The sequence below is a fragment of the Eschscholzia californica genome, unplaced genomic scaffold, assembly GCF_041429995.1.
Source record: "Eschscholzia californica isolate CP2 unplaced genomic scaffold, dmEscCali1.0.p SCAF_5, whole genome shotgun sequence".
Taxonomy (NCBI): Eukaryota; Viridiplantae; Streptophyta; class Magnoliopsida; order Ranunculales; family Papaveraceae; genus Eschscholzia; species Eschscholzia californica.
This window is the reverse complement of record NW_028238472.1, coordinates 24014532-24027842: the sequence shown is the minus strand read 5'-3', so window position 1 is coordinate 24027842 and position 13311 is coordinate 24014532. Positions and strand designations below refer to the sequence as shown.

Sequence of the window (13311 nt, the reverse complement as noted above, 5' to 3'; positions counted from 1 at the left end):
CGATTTGGAACCCTAACCGCCAGACTTCTTGGTGAATCAACTTTAGGGTTTTTAAAAAATCCTAGAATTCAGAAAACGACCCTCATATTTCTCACCTTCTACCATTTTAACCCTAATAAACCATAGCCTTATAAAATGTCTTTTCTCCTCATTCTTCTACTAGACTTGATATCCCTCTCATTTCTTCTTATCTATTCCTTCTTACCTATTCCTTCTCTCTCTCTCTCTCCCTCTTCTTTTAGTTCTAACAACAGAAATCCTAGCCTCTGTCCTTCTATTTTATTACTCCTTTTACTTCTAATTTCTAGATCTAACTTCTATTTTCACCTATTTTCTTCTCCCATTTCTTTTCTACAACTTATTTCTCTTTTGCCTCTCTTCTAAACCTATCTCTTCTTTCACCTATTATCAAGCAATAAAAAGTGTTATTATTTGGATTTGGAGTATAATTTGGATCATAATTGGAAAATATTTGGAGCAAGGATTTGATTTCTTGGGTGACTTTTTTTCTTTGTCTCATTTATTTCCATGCTTTTATTTCTATTAATGAATGTGTCTTTAAATTCAATGAGTAGCTAATTTTATATCTAGGAAATTGTAGAGGAAACACATACTTGATCTTTTCTTGAGATGTGTGATTGAATGATTGAATCCTTTAATTGAGCTTTAATGTCTATTAATTGTCTTTCCATTTAGATTGTATCTTCTTTTCTTTGTTCATGCTTCATAATTAGATATCTCATACTTTTGTTAAGTTGTTAGACGAAATATGCTTGTTAGATCATGAATAATAGTTAAAGAGTATAGTCTTTATATGATAGTCATTTAGAAATATATGATTAAGAAATAAGTTTATGAAGAATATCTTCCGAAATTTAATTAGTCCATTATATTAGATTTTGAGTTAGATGGAAAAAAGAATTAGTTAATTAAGTGCATGTTTTAAGGAGTGAATTTATGTGGTGGAATCGAAAATCCTAGATCATTTCTCGTATTGCTTTCATTCTTCTTAGTATATTATTATTTTCTTATAAAAATCATTTCCCAAACAAAACCAGTTTTACAAAAGGCGTGTTAATTTGAGATTTAAACCAAAATTACTTATCCTCGTGGATCGATTCTGAACTTTCGAATTTACTATAACTTGATCCCGTATACTTGCGGAAATAGACCCATTTTGGGCCTATCACACGATGCACAATAAAGCTTATATTTTATTTCTAATAGTGAAAAATAAGAGGAAGAAGAAGAATGAAGGAAGATAAGAGGAAAAACTCAGGATCGATTTCTCTTTGGTGGTCGAAGACGAAAATGAAGGTGAAGAATCCAGGATTGCCACTCCTCTGCTCATTGAAGGGAGGTCTAAAATTGATATCGATGAAGACATAATCAAATAATACTTTTATTCCAACGGTTGTACTTGTTTGGAACAAATATGTAGTTGTAATATTTCTTGGAAATGATTATGGTTTCTTCGCGTCATTGCCAACTACTTCATCGAACACCTGTAGCACCCAAATTTCCGAGTCAGAGAACCGGACGAGTTAGACCGCTGAGCAAAGCTCGTGATTTTTAGGATTCAGATTCGAATACTTATTTTGGTTGAACTGGGACATTTATCGGACAACTCTTGAGTAACCAGGAATTTTGACGGGTCATTTGTGAGATTTCGACGTTATTCTGATCGAAGTAGAAGGCGGATAGAATGGACAGTGGGTAAAAGGTTGTCGGTCATTAATTCATTGTGGTGGTTTCTCGAATAAAAAGAATATTTATATATAGTAGAGAAAAAATTAATTTATATCAATTATTTATTTATTTTTCTGAAAAACATAAATTATAATTTTTTGTGTGATATTAGTAAATTATATATATATACATGAATTATATGTAATTTATTATAAAATAAAGGTTTGGTTTATATTAGTTACTTGGAAATAGTGTAATAGAGGCCTTGGGCAAACGGCCCAAAATCAGGGGAAGAATGAGGACCGGGCCCGAGGCAGTCCGGAATTAAGGATCAGGTCCAAAGTGTCAGCCCCTTGAAAGTGGAAAACGAAAAAACCTTCGATTTTAAAGATATTACGGATTTGCCATTCGAAAAAGAGCGAAATTGACCAACTTTTTGGCCAAAATCTGACGTCCAGTCAGATTTGGAATGACTGCTCCACGCCAACGTCACTTCGCCATTACCTCGATCCCACGCCTTTCAGTTTTGGAAACCGAAAGAAAACCGCTCACTCTCTCTCTCTAAAAAGCAGTTCAAAACTCTCAGGTTGTTCTTTATTTCGTTAGTGCAAGATCAGTGAAAGATTGTTCTTCATAAAAGGTAAGTTTTCTCAAAAAAAACATTAGGTTTCCTTTAACAAAAAGAAAAACCCTAAATCTGAAGAAAAACCCTAAATCTGATGAAAAACCCTAAATCTTCCGAAAAATCTGTTACAAATTTAACTTCTTGTTTGCAGATGGTGAAGAAAAACACAAAAAAAACCTCACCAAAGAAAATCCCTACTGAACCAGCAATGACGAGATCGAAATCAGTTAAAGAAAAGAAGAGGCCTGAGCAGCAACCAATAAAGAGTAGCCCAAGGAAGAAGATGAAGGTACAAAAGTCCACACTCTTTTTAGTTCCATGTACATGATCCAGTGCTCTACAAACTTTTTAGTTCCCATGCACAAATCCTTTCGTTTTACTATTTGACAAAAGGTTTGAAGTGTTTTACAGTTACGAACCTAACTCTTTTTAATTTCATGTACATGATCCAGTGCTCTAGAAACTTTTTAGTTCCCATGCACAAAGTATTTCGTTTTACTTTTTGACAAAGCTTTGAAGTATTTTACGGTTACGAACCTAACTCTTTTTAGTTTCATGTACATGATCCAGAGGTCTAAAAACTTTTTAGTTCCCATGCACAAAGTATTTCGTTTTACTGTTTGACAAAGCTTTGGTCTAGATCACTGTCAGTTTTATAATGTCCGTTTTATAGGTTACTGTAAATAGATAGTTTACTGTCAGTTTTATAGTTTACTATAAATTGATTTGTTCCAAAACACACAAAGCATACCTTACTGTACACTAGACATTACATAATGCACTGTCAGTTTTATAGTTTAGTGTAAATTGATATGTTCCAAAACACACAAAGCATAGCATACTATACACTATACATTACATAATGCACTGTCAGTTTTATAGTTTACTGTAAATTGATATGTTCCAACACACACAAAGCATACCATACTGTACACTATACATTACATAATGCACTGTCAGTTTTATAGTTTACTGTAAATTGATTTCTTCCAAAACACACAAAGCATACAATATGGTGAACCATACATTACATAATGCACTCTCAGTTTTATAGTTTACTGTGAATTGATTTGTTCCAATACACATATGGCTTACCATCCTGTACACTGTACATTACATAATGCACTGTCAGTGATATAATTGACGGTAAAAAAATTAGTTCCAACAAACAAAGCATACCATACAGTACAGAATGAATTGTATAACATACTGTCAGTTTTTGAATTTACTGTAAACTTATCTGTTCCCGCAGGAAGTGGAACCAAAAATAGTGCAGAATACCAAGGGAAAGAGGAAAGCAACCCAAGAACCACAGGGTCCTCAACGAAAAAAGAAGGGTAAATCAAAACTCAAGGAGAAGCAAGTCAACAGAGCGGAAATGAGTTGAAAAACAGACCCGACGAACTTAATAGCAAATTGTCAAAGGCTTACAAGTGGTCCCTACGTAAAATTTGGGACCAAATGAAGACAACTTATTTTAAGTTGAGTGATAGACAGAAGGAGTTGTTGGATGAGACTCCTTTCAAATACTTATTGAGAACATTCAACGAGAACAAGCTGGACATGGCAAACCCGATTGGTCCGAACAAAGCTATTTTTGAATTACTCAGCCTCTACAATACCAAGACTGAAAGATTCACAATAGTAGGAAAAGAGCTTCAGGTGACACCAGAGGATGTGGCCCTCATCTTGGGCTCGCCAATGGAGTGGGAAATTGAAGATGTGATACCCAAGACCAAGGTATTAAGGCAACCGCAGATTGACTTTTGTGTCAAATATTGCGGAGAAGTACCTGGTTATGTGACATGTCACAAGGTATCCGATGCTCTAACCAAGGCCGTAGACGATGAAGATGTGGATGATATGGATATTGTCAGGCTGGTAATCTTATCAATATCTGCTAATCTACTGTTTGCTTCGAGTACTGGTTACTCCATTCCCCCAATCTTCCTGAACTGCTTGGAATCGATGGAAAGCATAAAAAAGTATCGTAGGCAAGAGCAGTGCACGCGTACATGATGGACATGATCAGTTGGCACCCACACGATCCAATCAAAGCTTCTGGATGCCTAATTGTCCTTCCAGTAAGTATGATTTTTTTCACCACAGTTGGTATATTCAGTGACATTTTATTGGTTATATAATTGATTTTATCTCTGAATAGATCTGGTTCTGCGAGCATACTCTATGCTACGATAGAATAAGCAAGGTTAAGGATGAAGTGCCTCGATTGGTGAGATGGTCTTTGCAAGAAATCGATAAGACATTCGACGACAAACTTCAGAATTTTATAGAGGACCAGGTAAAATTCTGCATCTAATAGTTGAAACATATAAACTGTAGTAACAAATTTACAGTCTATGATTTCATGTATCAACAGGTTTATAATGTACTGTCAGTGTGGTAATTAACCGTCAGTTTTCTAATTTCTTGTCAGTTTTCTAGTTTACAGTAAGTTATGTTACTTTCTGATATATGGAAAATCTTGCAGGTATATGAAAGAAGAATCTGGCCAGAAAATGATATTGAAAGTAGAATTTTGTCGGAAGGAGAAAATCCAAAGAGCTTAACCAATTTGCTGAAAAGAATAGAGAACCAAGAAAGAGAAATCTCCCTTTTGAGACAAGAGCTGGTCAAAGCATGCGCAGAAAGAGACTCAGCTGTAAAAGCTTATTCCGATGTGCTGCAATCAAAAGATAGAATGGAAACAACAACATATGAAGGGGGTCCAAGTCAAGAACAGCTAGAACCTGAGGGGGAAGTAACTGCGCAAGCAGCAAGGGAGGAAGAACAAGAAGAAAATGTAAGTGAGAGTGATGGGAGGGAAGAGCAGGATAAAGGACAGGAAGATATAGAAGAGGAGAAGGAACAAGAAAGAAGTGTAACTGATAGTGGTGAAACTGATAAAGAAGAAGAGGGTAAGGATAAAAGTGAGATAGAAAAGGATGAGGAGAGGAATAAAAAAGGAAGTGAAACTGAAAGTGAGAGTAGAGAAGAAGAAGAAGAGGAAATAGAGAAAAATGAGGGGAACCAGGAAGGTAAGAGTGATTGTGAAAGTGAAAGTAGTGAAGAAGAAGAGACAGTGAGAGTAATGGAGAAAAATGAGTTAATAAGGCAGGAAAAAGTCAGATAAGTGAGAGTGAGACCAACAGTGAGAGTAGTGAAGAAGAACAGATGGAGATAAATGAGGGTAAAAAGGAAAGTGACAGTGAGAGTAGTGAAGAAGAAGAGATAGTGAGAGTAGTGGAGAAAAATGAAGTTAATAAGGCAGGAAAAAGTCAGATAAGTGAGAGTGAGACCGACAGTGAGAGTAGTGAAGAAGAACAGATGCAGATAAATGAGGGTAAGAAGGAAAGTGAAATAAAAGAAAAAAATGGAGAAGAAAGTAGTGAAAGTGATGAAGACAAAACTGAAAGTGAAGAAGAAACTGTGAAAGACGGTCAAGCAGAGGAAAGTGACAGTGAAATAGATGATCATGATGAATCGGCCGAGTCAGAGGATGATGCAAAGAAACAAAAGCATGCCGGCAAAGGAAAAGGCAATCTCTAATCTCGATTACAGTCAAACTCATTTCAATCACAGTTAAATAGTACTAAAGAGTAGTTAAGGATAGGAGGTTTTATGACATGTTTATTGTTAGTGGTTATCGTATTAAAATGGCTTGAACAACGGTACTTTATGACATATTAGGTGGTTTCCTTTTAGTCAAGGTTTTTACTTTAACGGTACTTTATGACATATCGTTTAACAACATGTTACTAAACGGGTACTGGGATTGAGTTTACTGATCGGGAATTTTACCCTGCATCCTCAGTTGTTCCCTTACCAGTAAATTTGAAAAATTCAATGACATATATTAATTCCCGATTACATAAAAACAGATAAATACAAAGAGAAGGACGGAAAGGATGAGAGAGATGAGCTTTGGGGCAAGGATGTTAATTTATCGAGCGACGATGACTCTTGGCTTCAGAGGATTCATAACAGAGAGGAAACACTAAAACTATAATATAAAGTTCACTTGTTAAAAGGTAAGATTCGCATATTTTTGTTTCAAATAGATGAAGTTTATGTTATTATATTGATTATAAATTATTTAACAAACCTAATCTCTAACATTGTATTAAAAAAATGTAGCAAGTGAAGAGAAGGGTAGTACAATCAGCAACAACCAACTAACGGAACCAAGCTTTGGTCTGGGAATTGACTGCACACAAATAGTGGTTTGGACACCACTAGAAGAGGGGACGAGCAAACATAATACTTCAGATATTTTGCAGACACCACCTAATTCTGATTTTGCAGATATAATCAAAATGGGCAAAGAGTCAGTCGAAGAAGTGCTAAAGAAAAATGTTTCCCCTCCAAAGAGAGTGGCAAGCAAAGGAGAATCAGGGTCAAAGGCTCTTCAGAATTCTCTTATAAGAAGGGTGAAGCAAAACCCACGTGTGCGGAAAGCGACATTCAAGGCAGATACGGGAAAGGAAATTGTGGCTGTGGAATCCTTGAATTTGAACAAAGAAGACAAACAGAGCTTAGGTGACTGGAAAATAGGAGGGCTTTGGCCTTATGTGCTTCAGAAAGAAAGACCTCTACTGCTAGAGTTCAGCAAGAAAGGCTGGAAAAAGTAAGTTTCCTGTAAATATTTTAATTTATTACACATTTGAATGTGTCGCGTACATTATTGAATGTCTCGTAAATTATGACATGTACGGTACAGACTGGAGGTGTGGAAGAAAGATAATGAACACCGTCTAACTGGAAAAGAGTTAGATGATCTAATGATGTATAGAGAGTGCGACTCTCAAATCATCGATTGGTTTGCAGACCACCTTCACAGCAGGCCAGATAACAAAAGCAAAGAGATCATATTCTTGTCAGCCATCCTCTACGTAAGATTGCTTCGCACTTTTTTGTATTGTGTTACTATCAAATATTTGTTAAAATGTATGATTGGTAATTTGCAGACGTTGATAAACCAGAAACGCAACCCCGATACAATAACTGCAAATTTACAGACCAGAATTAAGGAGCAGTTTATCAGAGGCCATACCTCAGCGTTGTGTGTTCCAATTAACACACCATACACCGATGATGCATACTATGGTTACCACTGGACGCTTCTAGTGTATAGGTTCCATGAAAATGATTGGGCACACTATAATTCTCTAATCAATGATCGACAGCTGGCTCAAACGTGCAACAAGAATGCAAGGGAGTTTGCAATACTCCTTGCAGGTGTGTTAAATGAATTGAACTACGGACGAAAACGACTGAAGAAAAAGATCCCATTTTTAAGGGAAGAAGAATGTCCACAGCAAGGGAAAGAGTAAGTCCCATTCTCTTGTTTACCTCTTCTAATGTCTACAACTTCGTATAATGAAAATTTGTTTTTATCTGGCAGACCGGACTGCGGTCTTTACGTAATGCTGCATCTGGAAAGAATATTCATAGACAGTCAAGACTTTAACATGCCAAACAGTTGCACGCAGCCCGAACAATTTAGCGACAGAGCTAGAAGAATGAGAACGGAGGTGACGTACAAAATTTTAAGGGAGTCACAAAAGGCTTGGAGTAAGATGATGAAAAAGGAGGGCTGATAATTGTGAAAATGTTGTGGAAATGTTATTAACTTCTGTTGTACTGAAAAATACTTCTGTTTTGTATTATGCCAGAGCGGAAAATTAAGTTAAGGTTTTAAAATTCTACAACTTCGACCAAAGGTATTTTAGTTAGATAATGTATTGTCAGTTTTATACTTTACTGTCAATGTTTCTGTTCAAATACACATACAACATACCATACTGGTCACAAGGCATTACATAATCTACTGCCAGTTATATAATGTACTGTCAGTTCTATAATGTACTGTCCGTTTGGTGGTAGACAACAAGACTTTTTGAAGGGTAAAAACTTGTACAACTTAGACTAAATCATTATGTACAATTTCGACCAAAGGACACAATATGTGAAAGGTACTCAATGGTTAGAAACTATCAAATAACACATTTGGTAGTATTATACTATTTTTGGAGTGGGAGTTGTAAAATGTCTTGTTCACAACTTAATGTAGTGTAAATTGATTCGTTCCTATTTCTAAACTTTGTATATTTTCTAGGTCGCCAAGTCATTTTCTCTAACTCCCGCCTTCTAACAATGGTGATGGATCTACTGTCAATGTTTCTGTTCAAATACACATATAACATACCATACAGGACACAAGGCATTGCACAACGTACTGATCGTTGTATAATCTACTGCCAGTTTTATAATATACTGTAAGTTTTGTAGTTGACAACAAAACTTTGTGAAGGGTAGAAACTTGTAAAACTAATTCGTTCCTGTTTCTAAACTTTGTAGCCAAGTCATTTTTTCGTACTCCCGCCTTCTAACCGTGGTGAAGGATTTACTGTCAATGTTTCCGTTCCAATAAACATACAAAATACAATAATGTACACACAGGCATTAACATACATACTGACCGTTTTATAATGTACTGAAAGTTTTACAATGTTCTGTTTCGTAAACAAAACAGTTTACTATAAAGAAACACATGTACTGCAAATCATGAAATGTACTCTACATACAACAATAGACAACAAAAAGAAACTTACATTTTCAAAGGAAGTGCTAACAAAATACTGGGCACTTGAAGAAGTGCTAAACAAAATCAGATAGATAAGTGCTAACCCATCGCTATATTGGTTCATTACAGGATGCACGATTGTGGGTCGTCAGTTGATTACATCTGCCACACACCCTCTGTCTTTTGGGAAAATACCCGGCACTTTCAATTCGAGTGGTACGAGGTCTACCAGGACGTCTCTTTGTGAGAGGAGGAAGAATCATCGTGTCTGGGTCATATGATTTAGGCTCATCAAACGTAGGTACAGGCTTAACGGGATGACTGTACGTCTTACAATAGGCTTTGGTAGTGAAATTGGAATAAAAAAATGAAGAGGCATCACCACCGTTCATTTTTATACAAAGAATCACATGCTCACATGGTATGCCTTCTACTTGCCACTTGCGACAAGTGCAGGTCCGTTGGGCCAAGTCAACTGAATGGGAGGGCATAGACAATACCTCGTACTGAGCTTCTCCGGACTGGACGCACGTCCAACTACAAGCCACTTTGTAACGCAGTTGCATTTCTTTATCTCCCTTCGGGCATAAGAAGGTAGACCAACTAGATGACTCGACTCGCCTCTCGTTCATCATATTCATGATCTTCATGCGCAGCATATCGAGCATGACTGTTATTGGCATAACTCTCTCGTCTCGGATCCATGAATTGAAGGACTCAGACAAGGAAGAGCAAATTAAACCGTACCTTTTCCTTGGAAAGAAGGCATCTGCCCAATGAACAGGGTCGACTGAGTTCAAAAAAGCTTTAGCTCCAGCCCCACCCATTACACAAATCTCCCCAGTGTATTTGCTAAAGTCTGAGGTAGTAAGTGCACGAACCGCATTGAACATCAACGACTGGAAATAATCTGACTTCTTGGCACCATTTCTAACTCGTAAATTCAAATTGTTCCGCAAGTGCCACACACAATAGGAGTGGTTGGCCGATGGGAATACATTCCGAAACCATTTAATATACCATTATGCTTATCAGACATAAAAGTAAGTGATTCACCAATATCTATACAATTCTTCAAATTCCCAAAAAACCAGAGCCAGTTGTGATCGTTTTCTACATCAACAACAGCATAGGCAAGAATGAAAAAACCTGCGTACAACACAATGATTGAGTATAAACATTACTGTTTCTTGTAAATGTAAGCATGTCTCGGGAACTAACAAATGGACAGATAACGGTTTAGTCTTCTGACAATTATATAATGTACGAGGAACAGTTTCAAGAGAAATAGAATAATTACCGTCGTTTCCATTCTTCGCAACTGCAGCAAGAATACATCCATTATACTTTGTTTTAGCAAACTTACCATCAACAAATATCAGAGGTCTACAATGCTTGTAACCTTCTATGCATGCTCCAAGAGCAATGAAAATTCTTACAAAACGATGCGACTCTTCATCAACTTCCAGATCGATATGACTGTTAGGATTAGATCTTGACAGAGCATAAACATACCAGGAGAGTTTTGCATAGAAATCAGCTTCATCACCAAATCCTATACAAATTGCCGCATTTCGAGCATGATATGAGTAGTAGTAACTTAGTTTAATACCATAATCGTTTTTTAAGGAACTAACAATATCCTTCGTGCTCTTGGTAGGGTTCTCTCTAATGTCTTCTGCAATCAATAAACTAACAGCTTCAGTCGATAGTCGAGGTTTGCGTACACCAGTGATGAAGTCTTCACTAGTGTGAACGGGGTTATAGGCTTTCAGGATAAACATAGATCTCGACTTAAGAGGAGCAACCGCGTTTATTTTCCACTTGCATTTTGTACTTTTGCAAACACAGGTTACACGATCGCGGCCATTCTTCACAAACACATAATTATAACCGTGTTTGATTGAGTATCGACTGAGAGCCTGGCGAAATGCAATCACACCGCCAGGAAATTCTTGACCCTCATGGGTGAATACTTCAGGCCAACTCTCGGACCGGAGAGGTTCTCTTCTGACAAGAGCAGTAGATCCATCACCATGGTTAGAAGGCGGGAGTAAGAAGAAATCACTTGGCGACCTACAAAAATACACAAAGTTTAAAACTAAGAACGGATTAATTTACCTTACATTTAATTGTGAAGCAGACATTTTACAACTCCCAGTCAAAAAAAGGTATAACACACAAATTACTGTACCGATTCAACTCTTATGGAATCATTGAATTGTATGATCGAGGCACAATTGACGAATTAGGCATGAAAAAACCACATTCCAACCTGCGTAAGTTAAAGAAATATATCGATATATAGGAATCGGCAACTGAATAATGTACTGTAAACTATCAAACTACGAGGAAACGGCCTAATGGATAAGGAACGTAAATTTGTACAGTATAGTTGAACAATAAAATCGAAAATATAAGGAATGAAAATGTACCGATTCGCAGTTAACGTGTTAGGATTAGAGATATGACGTTCCAACTTGCAAAAGTTAAAGAAACGAAAAGTATAGACATATTGCAAAACGGGAACTGAATAATGTAAGGCCAACTTGGACACTGAAGGGGAACGGGAGAACAGATGAGAAAATGTACCGATTCATTGCTTCTGTACTCATTGAGGGTGATGATCTTGACAAATTTGAAGCATTCGAAGGGAAGAATTCAAGTTCAAACCTGAATAATTACAGGAATAAGGTGAAGAGGAGAAGGAACATGTATAGAAAACTGACCAAGTACAACACACCTTGTATAACTACGTAGGAACTACAAAATGTACAACCAACTATAAAACAAAACGGGAACTATATACTGACTAATAAATATACCGATTCATTAAGGGTGGTGATCTTGAAGTACTTGATGGGTAGGGACTGCAGAATTCACGTTCTGCTTCACGAATGGACTCTTCATTTGACTGGGACGCCATTTCTTCTCTGTTCATTCTGCATAAGAGAAGGATCGAGAACTGAAGAATGTACCGTAAACTATTTAACAACAAGGGAACAGCCTAACGGATAAGGAACGTAAGATTGTACAGTATAGTTGAACAATAAAATCGAACATATAAGGAATGAAAATATACCGATTCATTAAGGGTGGTGATCTTGAAGTACTTGATGGGTGGGGACTGAAGAATTCACGTTCTGCTTCACGAATGGACTCTTCATTTGACTGGGACGCCATTTCTTCTCTGTTCATTCTGCATAAGAGAAGGATCGGGAACTTCAGAATTTACTGTAAACTATCCAACGACGAGGGAACGGCCTAACGGATAAGGAACGTAAAATTGTAGGGTTATTTCCCTAATGGCCCCCTACTTTGTGACCAGCTTCCCGCCTGACCCCCTATTTTACAAGAAATACCCATATGGCCCCCTAGTCGCCGTTACCGTCAGAAAACCGTGAAATCGCACATTTCACTTCCGTAATTGCCCTTCTTTGTTGTCAGGCGTGCCTGACAACCACGCCCCGTCAAATCGATACATTAAATGGACGCAGCCTGTCAAATCGACGCATTAAATACCATTCCCCATCAGGTTGCCTTTCCCCCATGCCCGCCGTTTCTTGGGAAGACAACGACTCCCCTTCGTCTTCACCTACCCACCCAGCATTTAACTTCCCTCTTCTTCTAGTTCATTCTCTCTCTGACTCTTATCTATTCTCTCTCTAAAACTCTGCTTCATTCACCTACTTTATTCTTCTTCTTCTCATCTGATTTTCCCCAAAATTCTTCCATGGACGAAAAATACGAACCCCTTTATCCAGTAGAACATCTGATCGATGTTCAGGTTCACTATGGTGGTTATTTTCCTGAGGGCACCGATTGGAACCATATTCACTACACACGGTACATTGGTGGAGATGTAGTTATATTTCAAGACATTGATGTCCCTCTGACGAAGGAGTGGACGCTCCTGAAGTTCCTTGACGCCGCATGCAAAGGGTTTAAGTTACCAGAGGGAATGCTTGTGCTTAGTTTGTGGGCAATTGTTCAAAGCAAGTCCTTTCTTGGTATGGTCTTAGACGATGAAACATTGAACCTTTGCTTTCTGAAGGCTAGAACTTTGAGAAGGGGCGGTGGATATCTCCATTTTTTCTTGTTGTTGAACATCTAGAACCCCCCCCCCCCCCACACCACCATGTTTGTACCTTGAATGGCATGGTGAATGGCATAACCCCCCTAAAATGAAGAGGTTTAAGTCGAAGGGTGGGCATGGGCTGAGGGAAATAATTGCCACAAAAGGGTTGAGGTTTCTAGAAGAACAGAGGAAGGGAAAAAGGATAATGTTGACTAGAGGAGCAGTAAAAAGAAGACCTAACCTGATCATTATTGATTCTGATGATGAGATTGAACAGAAAAGAGGTGATTTTGCTAGCGGGTCTGGTAGTTGTCCACAATCTTCAGGGGGCGA

General features: G+C 37.5%; 1 protein-coding gene and 1 long non-coding RNA gene across 2 annotated transcripts; one reads left to right on the top strand and one right to left on the bottom strand.

Moving 5' to 3' along the window:
- Positions 1-4340: 4340 nt before the first annotated feature.
- LOC147537904 (uncharacterized) lies at positions 4341-4932 on the top strand. Its single transcript, XR_015226128.1, has 3 exons — positions 4341-4398; positions 4479-4616; positions 4806-4932. It is a non-coding gene; the product is annotated as an uncharacterized LOC147537904 (long non-coding RNA).
- A 4078-nt stretch (positions 4933-9010) lies between these two features.
- On the bottom strand, positions 9011-12451 carry LOC147537903 (uncharacterized). Its single transcript, XM_086642880.1, has 5 exons — positions 12423-12451; positions 11493-11573; positions 10168-10976; positions 9921-10049; positions 9011-9759 (listed from the first exon to the last, which is right to left on the bottom strand). Exons 1-5 carry the CDS (start codon positions 12449-12451, stop codon positions 9011-9013), a joined length of 1797 nt encoding a protein of 598 aa, XP_086499006.1.
- Positions 12452-13311: the final 860 nt, after the last annotated feature.